The sequence below is a fragment of the Scyliorhinus canicula genome, chromosome 2, assembly GCF_902713615.1.
Source record: "Scyliorhinus canicula chromosome 2, sScyCan1.1, whole genome shotgun sequence".
Lineage (NCBI taxonomy): Eukaryota > Metazoa > Chordata > Chondrichthyes > Carcharhiniformes > Scyliorhinidae > Scyliorhinus > Scyliorhinus canicula.
Window position 1 is genome coordinate 78,491,231 of NC_052147.1, and position 11,728 is coordinate 78,502,958.

Genomic DNA, 11,728 nt, shown 5'->3' on the forward strand with positions numbered 1-11,728 from the left:
GAGTTTGAGAACAAAGTCCAACATCTTCAGCTAACTAAACATGCTCCCCCTTGCTGGTTGATATTTTTCCACCATCTCCTCCAGTACTGCAAACCTACCCTCCACAAACAGATGCTTGAACCCTCAAACTCTCCGTCTTCCAAATCTTGTACGTTGCATTAATCCCCAATGGTGCAAAGCTATGGTTCCTGCAAATTGGTGGCAATAATAACATGTCACCCAATCTAAAATGCCTACAAAATTGGTTCCAGATTCTTAGAGACGCCACCAATATTGGGCTTGTTGTGAATCTGGCCGGAGAGAATGGGAGAGAGGTAGTAACCAATGCCTGTAGACACAACGCTACACCTCTTCAATCGGCCCTGACACCCGAACCACCCTTTCATCTTCTCAATATTCGCCGCCCAGTAATAGAACATTTAAGCCCTCCCGTACGCCGTCCTGTTCCTGTCTGTAGTTAGGCTCTTCGAATCTTGGGAGTCTAACCCGAGCACACAAAGGCCGAGATTAACTTGTCCACCCTAACAAAAACAAATTTGGGGAGGAAGATCGGGAGAGACTGGGACACAAATAAGAATCTCTGCAGAATATTCATTTGAATCATCTGCACTCTCCCACCAAGGAAAGCGAGACAGAACCCCAACTCTTCAGGTCTTCTTTCACCCCCTCTACCAGACTGACCAAATTCAGTTGATGCAACAGAGCCCACCTGAATCCCCAGATATCTAAACTTAGTCTTGGCCAGCTTGAACAGCAGCGTTCAAATCTGCCCCCTTCCCAGGGGGTTTATGGGAAAATTTTGATCTTGCCCACATTTAGTTTGTATCCAAACTTCGTCAGCAGATCAATTATCTTTCCCACCGAAACATACAACAGCAAATCGTACACATAAAGGGACATCATGTGCTCCTTGTCCCCTCTTTCAATACTTCTCCACCGATTTGACGGCCTAAGCGCGATGGCCGAATATTTGATTGCCAGTGCAAACAACGACGGGGACAACGGCCATCCCTGCTTCGTGCCCTTGTAGAACTGGAAATACCCCAACTCATCATATTAGTCTGGACACTCACCCTGGGAGCACTATACAACAGTCTCATCCAGGAGATAAATGTTGGCCCAATCCCAAATCGTCCCAGAACCTCGAATAGGCACCATCATTCAACCCAATGAAAAGCCTTCTCTGCATCCATGGAGATGATTACTTCAGATGGTGACATGACCATATTCAACAGTCGCCTGATATTGGCCAACAACTGTCGGTCCTTGACAAACCCAGTCTGGTCCTCCGAGATCACCTCTGGCAAACAATCCTCCAGATGCTTTGCCAGAATCTTAGCCAGAATCTTTTGCCTCAGTAGTCAGTAAAGAGATAAGCCTATAAGACCCACACTCCACAGGATCCTTGTCCTTCGGGATCAGAGATATCAATATCTGCGGCAAAGCTGGCAGCTCCCCTCGTGACAGTGAGTCTTGAAATGAAATGAAATGAAAATCGCTTATTGTCACAAGTAGGCTTCAGTGAAGTTACTGTGAAAAGCCCCTAGTCGTCACATTCTGGTGCCTGTTCGGGGAGGCTGGTACGGGAATTGAACCCTGCTGCTGGCCAGCTTGGTCTGCCTTAAAAGCCAGCGATTTAGCCCATTGTGCTAAACCAGCCCCTATAAATGTGACGCCAATAATGCTGCAAACTGCTTGTAGTATTCCATCGGGAAACCATCCAACCCCGGTGCCTTCCCCGATTGCATGGAACTGATGCACTCCATACCTTCCTCCTTTCCCAAAGGTGCTTCCAACCCCTGCCCCTTCACCTTCTCCACCACCGGGATGTTCAACCCGTCCAAAAACTGTTCCGTCCCCGAGCCCTCATCTGGGGACTCAGATTTATATAGCCCCCGGTTGAAAGCCTCAATCTTGTCCAGAGCTGTCACCAATTCTTCCACCACCCCTCTCATCCTTAACCTGGGCTATCACTCGTGTGGCTGCCTGCCGCCGGTGAGCCAATAGACAGCTGGCTTTCTCACCACACTCCTAAAATGCCCCTCGTAAGCGACAAAGTTGGTTCACCACCTTCCAAGTCAATACCAATTCAAATTCCATTTATAGCCTCTTTTTCTTTCCATAACAGCTCTGTTGTTGGGGCTGTGGAGTACTGCTAGTCCACCTCCAGAATTGAGTCGAACACCCTCTGCCTGTCCAACCTCCCAACCGTGCCCTGTGGGCCTCGTATGATCACCGCCTTCAGTGCTTCCCAGAACATAGGGCAAAACTTCCCAGTTCTGATTGAAACCTACATAGTTTCCTGTGGCCGAAGCTATCTTCTCTCAGAACCCCTTGCTCGCAAGGAGTGCCATATCCAACCTCCACAGGGACACTGTGCTCAGTTCGCCTCCAGCCACACATCCACATGATGTGGTGCATGATCCAATATTACTATCGCCAAGTACACAGCCCCCACTACCCCTGGGAGTGCTAATTTCCTCACCACAAGAAAGTCTATTCGGGAGTATACGTGATGTACATGCTAGAAGAGTGAGAAGTCCCTCTCACTCGGGTGGCAAACCTCCATGGGTCTACTCCCATGAACACTGCCAACTCTTAAGTTACAAAAGACTTGGACTCGACCTATCCATCCTCGGATCCAATGCACAGTTGAATTCTCCCCTATAATCAACTGATGTAAATCAAGTTCAAGCATAGCTGCCAACACCTTCTTAATAAAGTCAACGTCATCCCAATTTGGAGCATATATGTTTACTAAAACTTATTAAGAAGGCATATGGTATACTTGCCTTTATTAGCCAAGTAAGAAGTCTTACAACACCAGCTTTATTAGCCAAGGCATAGAGCTAAAGAGCTGGAACTGTATAAAATGTTGAGTAATATACAGCCAGAGTATTGTGTGCAGTTCTGGAATCCACATTTTGGGAGGGATATGATAGCACTGGAAAGGGTGCAGAGGGAATTTACCAGGATGTTGCCTGGGCTGGAGAGTATTAGTTATGAAGGGAGATTGGATAGACTTAGGATTGTTTTCCTTGGAGCAGTGGAGATTGAGGGGGGACCATGAGTGAGATGTATAAAATTATGAGGGGGAAGTCCAGCTGGATCCAGGCCTTGTCTCAGTTCAAGGCCCACAAGATGGTCACCGTCACCGCCCTCACCCAAATCCCTCAACAAAGAAACCTGTCTGCAATCTAACCCCCCCCCCCCCCCCCCCCCCCCCCCCCCCGCCCTCTCTCCTCTTTGGCTAGTCAGCCATCCCCCCAATTCCAAAAGGCACTCTTTCTCTTCTCTCTCTCTCCTCCCCCCCCACACCCACAACCCACCCAGCCAGTCCCAAGCTACCAGCCACAACCCCTCCCTCACATTGACTTTGTTAACTAGCATCCCTGCTGGCATGATTGCCCCCACTTGGAAAACAAAGAAATAAAGCCCAACCAGAATAATCCCAAACAACTCCTTACCCCACTCCCCCATCCAAAAAGGTACATACCGGGAAGAACAACCCCAAATTCCTCCCCTTGACAAGACATGAAACCGAGAATAACAAAATCATCAGAAATGGTTCGATGAACCTGCAAACCTTCAAAAAAACTTCATAACTGTTCATGAACACAATCAGTTCTCCCCCAGACCATTCTTCCTCATGAAATCATTTGTCTCCTACGGGCTATTGAAATAATAGTCTCTGTCCCAAAACGTGACCCACAGTTTTGCTGGGTACAGCATTCTGAACCGTATTTTGCTCTTGAAGAGTGCCATCTTGGCCTTGTTAAACCCAGCTCGACGTTGAGCCAGATCAGCCCTGATATCCTGATAGATTTCAATGGAGTTCTCTCCCAGCTACATTCTCGCATGGCCTTTGCCCACTTTAAAATTTGCTCCTTATCCATATTACTAGGATCACTACAATGCAGAAGATGGCCATTCGGCCCATCGAGTCTTCACCCGCCCTCTAAAAGAGCACCCTATCTAGGCCCCCACCCTAACCCCTCCTCACCTTTTTTGGGAAATTTATCATGGCTAATCCGCACATCTTTGGACTGTGGGAGGAAACCGGAGCACCCGGAGGAAACCCACACATAAACGGGGAGAACATACAAACCACACAGATAGTGACCCAAGGCTGGAGTTGAACCTGGGTCCCTGGCACTGAGGCAGCAGTGCTAACCACTGTGCCATCCTTGATGCTTATGTAGGCGGACGATCACCACCCGCAGAGGACCCCTGGATCTCGACTTCTGGTGCAGTTTCCACCATATTCTCATTCATGCCACCACGAGGGTCCTCTGAATCTGGAGGGTGGGGGGCTTTATTCGATATATTTTTTCTTTTTTTCCCTCTTGTTGGATGCTGCAGAATACCACACTGGAGGAGAAGCCAACTAACCTCCGTTATTTGCTCCCATCACAACACCCCTTTTCTGGGTAAAAAGGGCCAAAAACCAAGGCCGTGATTCTCCCTTACCGCGTCCAAGTTCCGACGCCAGTGTCAAAATCAGCGAGGACGACTCCAGCGTCAGACCCAGCAAAAGTGCGCAAATTCTACACAACGGAAGGGGCCGTGCTGGCGTCACGTGAAGCGCGACCTGCAATGGCGTCACTGACGCGCGTGGTGTAATTGACGTCACACGGCGTTGCTGTTAAATTGACTCCATCAGCAGAGACACGGCAACGCGGGAAGATGGCCACTCGGCGCACAGCGCCAAAGTTCCAGGACTGGGACATCGAAGCACTCCTGGACACCGTGGAGTGGAGGAGGGAGGCCCGGAAATGGCTGCAGGGTTGCTACCAACACCAGCTGACGCCTGTGGAGGGAGGTGGGAGAAGCCGTCAGCGCCGTGGGGCACAACCCCCAGGACCGGCAGCCAGTGCCACAAGAAGATCAATGGCCCAGTCAGGGCAGCCACGGTGAGTACCCCCCACTGTGCCCATGGTGGCCCTCAACCCCCCCCTTCCCCCCCCCCCCCCCCAACATGTGGCACTGCACCCCCTTCCGCATGATGGATGGTACAGCCGTAGCTGAGATGCACAGGGCTGCACCCACCCATGCACGCTGCATTGGCAGGATGGCCTCTGAGCCTATGCCAACATGTAACCAACCGCTGGACTGTAAGTATATGTCCACCTAACAATAATCTTTCTCTCCTCAACCCCCAGGAGAAGCTCGCCTATAACAACCGGGAGTGTGCCAGGACCGGTGGGGGTCCACCTGAGTCGCAGCCCCTCAGCGTTCATGAAGGGAGGGCCCTGGACCTTGCAGGTGGACCCGAGGACTGGGAGGTTGCGGATGCAGAGATCGGGGGCGCACCACCAAGTGAGATACCCCTGCCCCCCCACCCCCCCGCCCCGCCTGCGTATCTAACTATGCATGTCGTCTTGTGTATTGCAGGACCACATGGCGATCCACCCGTCCCTGCGGATGCAGGCCATGCCAGGGCGACCACAGGCCAGGGATAGACCTGGGCCATCAGGCGTAGGCTGCCCCCATCCAGTGCCGGGCCAGTACAACGTAGGGACGGGGAGGCAGCCACACCAACAGCCCCCCCCCCGTCCCAATCAACCCAAGACACAACGACACATGGCACCCACACTGATGACACTGACACCCAAGACACCCACATACACCCAGGACACACCCACACACACGAACCCAGGACACACCCACACACACGAACCCAGGACACACCCACACACACGAACCCAGGACACACCCACACACATGAACCCAGGACACACCCACACGGACACACATGAACCCAGGAGACACACACATGGACACACACACATGAACCCAAGACACACACACACACACACACACACACACACACACACACACATGAACCCTGGACACACACGGACGCAGGACACACAAGCCATGGGGACCCTGGACTTCGGCTCCGATGAGGACATCAACGGAACACCACTGCTATCTCCTACACCATCCACTTTCGCAGAGACTCTTACCTTGGTTGGGCACTTTAGTGATGAGGCTTCTGGGACACCCTCTAATGCACACAACACAGCTGTACCTGTACAACAGGTGGAGGTAGGAGCAGCTGAGGGGGCGGATGGTCAAAGGGCAGCCCGTCCCAGCAACCAGCTGCCGCCCAGACAGGTCCCGGGTTCCTGGAATTCCCACCCATGGACCCGATGCAGGGGTTGACGGCCGGCTTGCAGCAGCTGCAGACGCAGGTGAAGGAGTCCACCTACCTGCAGGTGCAGCAAGTGATGCCGGTCATTGCTGGCACCGCACAGGTAGCATCCGCGGTGGAGGCAATGGGTGCGACGGTGTGGGACATGGGCAGCCGTGCAGGCAGCGTCCGTGGCCCACGACATGGCTGCCCTCTCACAGGCAGTCATGAGCAAGAGCCAACTGCAGATCGCAGAGGCGCTCAACGCCTTTGCCCAGTCCCAGCAGGCCATGGCCCAGTCTCAGCAGGCCATTGCTGAGGTCATCGGCAACATTGCCCAGGTGCTGGCCGGCGTCGCATGGGCACAGACAGGGATGACCAACTCTCTGAGCTCAATGGCTGAAAATTTGCAGACCTTCATCGATACCAGGGCGGAATCCAAGACTGGCAGCGCCAGGTGCCGGAGGTGCCTTGGGTGCTGGATCCATTCGCATCCCTGTCCCATGGAGAGTCCAGGGGGCCCTCGGGCACCCCGAGGGAAGAGGAGATGCTGGGGCCCGTTCCGAGTCCCCCTGCAGAGGAGGTTCCGGAAGACCAGGACACCTCGGACTCTTTCACCCAACACCCCCCCCCCCCCCCCTCCTCCCAGGTGCATCAGGTGGGCAATGGGCAGAACAGGCTGGCACCACGCCATCCAGGTCGCCCGAGCCGCATCCTGGTCCATCCAGGCCGGGCCGTGCCAGGAAACGGACACCAAAGGGGACCCTAGTCACAGGCCAGGAATCACAGGAGTCCGCCTCCAGTTCTGCTGTACCTTCTAGTGAAGCACCTAGACGTAGTCATAGGACCCGTAAGGCCAGAAAGTTTGACACTGAGTAAGTTGGCACGGGTGCAGGGCACAGACTAGTTATAGGGGCTAGGGCACGTGTCTAATTCATTTGTAATTAAAATCACTTTCACTAGGGTGCCTCTGTGCTCTGTCCGATGCGTGCGTGGGTGGGGCGTGAAGTGAGCACCAGTGTGTGTGAGGGGTGATAGGAGGTCGAGCTCAGGTGAGTGTGGCGTGCGCCCCTAACACCCCGCGTCACCCTCGCCACCCTGCCCCCCGGGCAGACGACGGATCCGTGCGCCACTGTGTCCAGGCCGCATGCAGGGACCTCCCAGGTGGAGGGTGTTACTGTGGCCATGAGTCAGACATTATCTAACGATATGGAGCCCAGAGCTCATCGCAGAGCAGGTTGTCATCATCCTCCATGCCATGCAATAGATTTGCTTCCACTGTCGGCTGTGTGAGCACTGCTGGTTGTGCTGCAGAGGTGTATATGTAATGGAGGGGTGGTGTGCATGCGGGTGGTTGTTTGTGGGCTGGGTGGTGGGCGGGGTGAGGGTGATGGGGCGGGGTGGGGTTGGTGGAGTGCTGTCTGCCCATGCTCAGGGTCCCCATCCCCCCCCCCCCCCCCCCCCCCCCCCCCCCCCCCCCCCCACCCCCCCCACCCCCAGTCTGTGAACAGTGCGGCTATCAATTCGTCCCATGCTTGCTGGCTCAGTCGGTATCGGTGGGTAGCCTCCTGTCCCTGTCCAGTCCGTATGTCCCGTGCATTCCCACCCTCCTCCACATCGCCCTTATCTGGGGAGGCGTGCCCATCGTTGTCTTCCCCCTCCGCCTCCTTCTCTTCCTCTGCCTCCACATCGCCCCTCTGCTGGGCTATATTGTGCAGGACGCAGCACACCACAACGATGCGGCTGACCCACTGCGACGGGTAATGGAGGGCACCTCCAGAGTGGTCCAGACACCTGAAGCACATCTCAAACCCAAAGCAGCTCTCAACCACACCCATGGTCGCTGCATGGGCACCAGAGTAGCGGTTCTCCGCATCGGTCTGTGGCTTACCGTATAGGCGTCGTCAGCCACGGCTGCAACGGGTAACCCTTGTCGCCCAGCAACCAGCCCCGCAGCCGGGGGGTTGTCCCTCGAATATGGCGGGGATGAACGATTGTGCCAATATGAAGGAGTCATGCACACTGTCTGGGTATCAGGCGCAGACGTGCAAGATCTTCATCCGGTGGTCACAGACCACCTGCACGTTCATGGAGTGGTACCCCCTCCTATTCGTGAACACGGCCCTGTTATCCGCTGGTGGCCGCAGGGCGTCGTGCACCCCATCGATCGTCCCCTGGCCACTGCAGCTAAGCCCGCTGCCTGGGCATTCTGGTGGGCACGGTCCACAGGGAACTGAATGTAGCGCTCTGCGATGTCATAAAAGCCGTCAGTCACTGGACGGATGTACTGGTGCACCGATGTCTGGGAGATGCCGGACAGGTCCCCACTTGGCGACTGGAACAACCCGTGGCATAAAGGTTCAGGGCCACCGTCACCTTGACAGCCACCGGGAGAAGGTGTCCACCTCCAGTCCCACGTGGTGTAAGGTGTGCCATTAGGTGGCAGATATGGGTGACGGTTTCCAACCTCCGTGAGGTCCTGGTACGACATGCGACGCCGCTACACGGGGCCTCATTGGGTGCTGCGGTCGCCGTGACACCACCTTCTCCTCCTCATCCTGTCGGGTGGACGGAAATCCAGCCTGGATGCCTGCCATCTGCCCCCCTGCAGCACACTCCCCTACGGCAGCCTCCGCCGCCTTCCTGGCATGCCCCTCCTCCAGCTGCTGTAGGGCTACATGTAAGACAGCGGCCCCTGCAACGGTGGCCAACATCGCTGGGTGATTGCCAAACATAACGGTCTGCAGGTGGTGGGGGTAGATGACAATACATCATTGCACATGCCCACCTCCACAACTTGGTGTAATGGGCTGCATGGTCGCCACTGTTGACAGGTGGCACCTGGCCACGCAAAACAACCTCCGGTCCCCCAATCCCCAACCTCTGCATCCACCAGCCCCGACCCTCCCCCACTCTTCCCAGACACCAGCCCCGACCCTCCCTGGCCGGCCTCCACCAAACGCACCCCACCGCCCCCCAGCAACGGCCTCAACATGTGGCAGCCCCGCCACACCAACCCCTACCACCTCCTTCGCCGGTGCAGCCAGCACGACTGGCTGACGCCGTCAAATACCATGTTTGATTTGATTTGAGCTGCAGTCACATCGGCGGGACTTCGGCCCATCCGGGCTGGAGACTCGCACGAGGATCGGGGACCAGGACGTCGCGCCAGGTCTGCCAATTCTGTGGGCCGCGCAGCGCAGTCCCCCCATGTGCCCCCTCGGCAATTCTCCGAGCCGACGCGGGCTCGGAGAATCCCACCCCAGGTCTCCAAGTGGAAGCCACCTCGTGCACGACCGCTCAACTTGTAGCCGCCACCGGAAGTCAAATCTAAACTCCAGTTAGGTTCTTGACAGCGGCAAAGGACATCCTGCTCCACAGCTTTTTTTTTAAATTCTGAATTATCCGGACAATAGAAATTTACTTCAAGGAATTCCTGTGCCCTGAAGCATATGCACCAGAATTCGGCAACATATATTTGTTCATTTATTATGTACTGAACCATAACTGGATCCTTTGAAAAGAAGCTAATGTATAAAATTCCTTCCAGTAAATAATGTCTTGCAGAAAACTGATGAGAAGCTCTGTTGCCAGCAAGAAATTATTTTGGTTGTGGTTGTTTTTTGCTGACTGATGCTAGTGGACTCATAGATGATTAAATACTGAGAACAGTTGGGTTTAATACAGGAAATGAAAATGCACTTGCGGCTGAAATTCCACCGACCCCCCACTCCAACCGCCAACCACCACTGGTGACGAGGTTGGCTCCCATTATGTAGTTACAAAAAGGTTTAATCTTTTGAGATTGTGTTAGTAATAGTTATATTACTGCTGAACCAACAAGAAACCAGGAGCAGTGGAAAATTACTCATTTGCTCTTGCTCTCTTGCTCTTTAAGTAAGTCACTGGCAGGACAGGAGGCCCAGCAAGTGTTACGTAACCACTGGGGTGAAGACCTGTCATCTCATCACCCATGTGAAGATGAACCCTTGGAGTTCAAAATAATTTTCTAGGTTGTTGAGGGCAAAGGTATTTGCAGAGAAATTTGTGAAATTATTTCTACATAGTATTTTTCTGTTCTAGATATGCCATTACTGTATGGTATTTTGATGCAGAGGAAAGGGCTGAAGCCAGAACTAGGTACCGTAATCGAGCAGGTATGCTATAAATATTAATTAATTTTTTTTGTGAATGATTTTGGACAATTTGCATTAACAAATTTTTACATTAATTTCCTTTTATTTGTCTCCAGCTCCTGGACAAGCTACAAGCTTTTCATCATGACAATAATAGCAATGAAACTTGACCAATGAGCTGAGTCCTTGACTGGTGGCAATTCACATGATCTTTTCATCTGCTCCAAAGAGAAGTGTCCCTCCAACATAATCCCATTTAATGTCATGCTTTTGAATAATAGTTGTATGTTAACTTCTACTTTTATCCGTAAAGGAGATGGTACTGGCTGCTGTATAGTCTACCTTTCAATTAAATTTATTTCAGCACTATTAATCTGTAAATCAATATTGCACAAAATTGAATTCCATGTCAACATGATTATACTTAATGAATATAGTAAGAGTGACAAGATGTATTAAATATTATGGCCATTTCAAATAATTAGGTCTAATATTGCACTTTATACAGATTATTTCCAGATTGCAACAGCGCTGATCAATGCATTTTAAATAGTTTTTTTGTTCTTCTATTTAAAAGCTGTTGAATGATTTTATTTGCAGCATTTTTCTATCTTTCACCATTTGAGGGTGCTTGATCATCACCTCCTGATTGTAATTAAGAATATTTGTTCCACATTTATGTACCACATTGTTTACAATGTTCCGCATTGTAAATGAAGCTGATAACCTTGCAGCGTTATCTGACTCTTCTCTATTTATATGGAAGCTAAATATATAGTTGTGCAAAAGTACACAATTCTTTTGATGTTACTATGAATAATCTTCATCACACTTCATTGTAATTAATCTTATTGAGGCTTTTCCTTTTATCCTCTAGTGAATTGGAATGTGTTCTTGTTTATGAGCACATTGTGCATTACCATATCAAACTTGTCCGAAGAAAGAATACAACATTATATGTGAAATTATTTCTGTTGCTACCTTTAATGGGGAGTATAGTTTCATGGAAATTCCTAAAATAACTTGAATATGTGAGCAACAAAATGACGGAGTTTAGAACTGGATGCTACCTTGTATGCTGGTCAACAAATTGGCAATCCAGTAGTGGCAATAAACAAATTGTACTGGAAGGTATCTTTGAAAACGATAAGACTTGTATCGCCAGATAATAAAATGGTCCCTGCAATCAGGACAAAGATATTGTTTTACATAAAGAGGGTTGAGTGTATTTTTTTTCTCTCCTTTTTAATGTTTTTAAATAATGGTTGACTCTTCTACACTTTTGGTTTCTTGCAACCAATTAATACTTTAAACAGTCAGGCTCATTTTCACCCTTTCTGTGTCACATTATAGAATGGAAGAAATATGGATTTTCACAAAAAATATTGTTTTATAAAAGTTTCTTAATTACATAACTGGCATCTTTTTAATATTTGACCAAGTATTTCTCAGAATC

General features: G+C 51.3%; 1 protein-coding gene across 1 annotated transcript in view; it reads left to right on the top strand.

Moving 5' to 3' along the window:
* LOC119955151 (prolyl hydroxylase EGLN3-like) overlaps positions 1-11,486 on the top strand; it is a 56,955-nt gene extending 45,469 nt beyond the window's left edge. The window contains exons 4-5 of the mRNA XM_038781088.1: positions 10,220-10,293; positions 10,389-11,486. Of these exons, the coding sequence (XP_038637016.1) occupies positions 10,220-10,293; positions 10,389-10,420 (106 nt within the window). The 3' untranslated portion in view covers positions 10,421-11,486. The remainder of the gene's footprint in view (positions 1-10,219; positions 10,294-10,388) is intronic.
* The last annotated feature ends 242 nt before the right edge of the window (positions 11,487-11,728 follow it).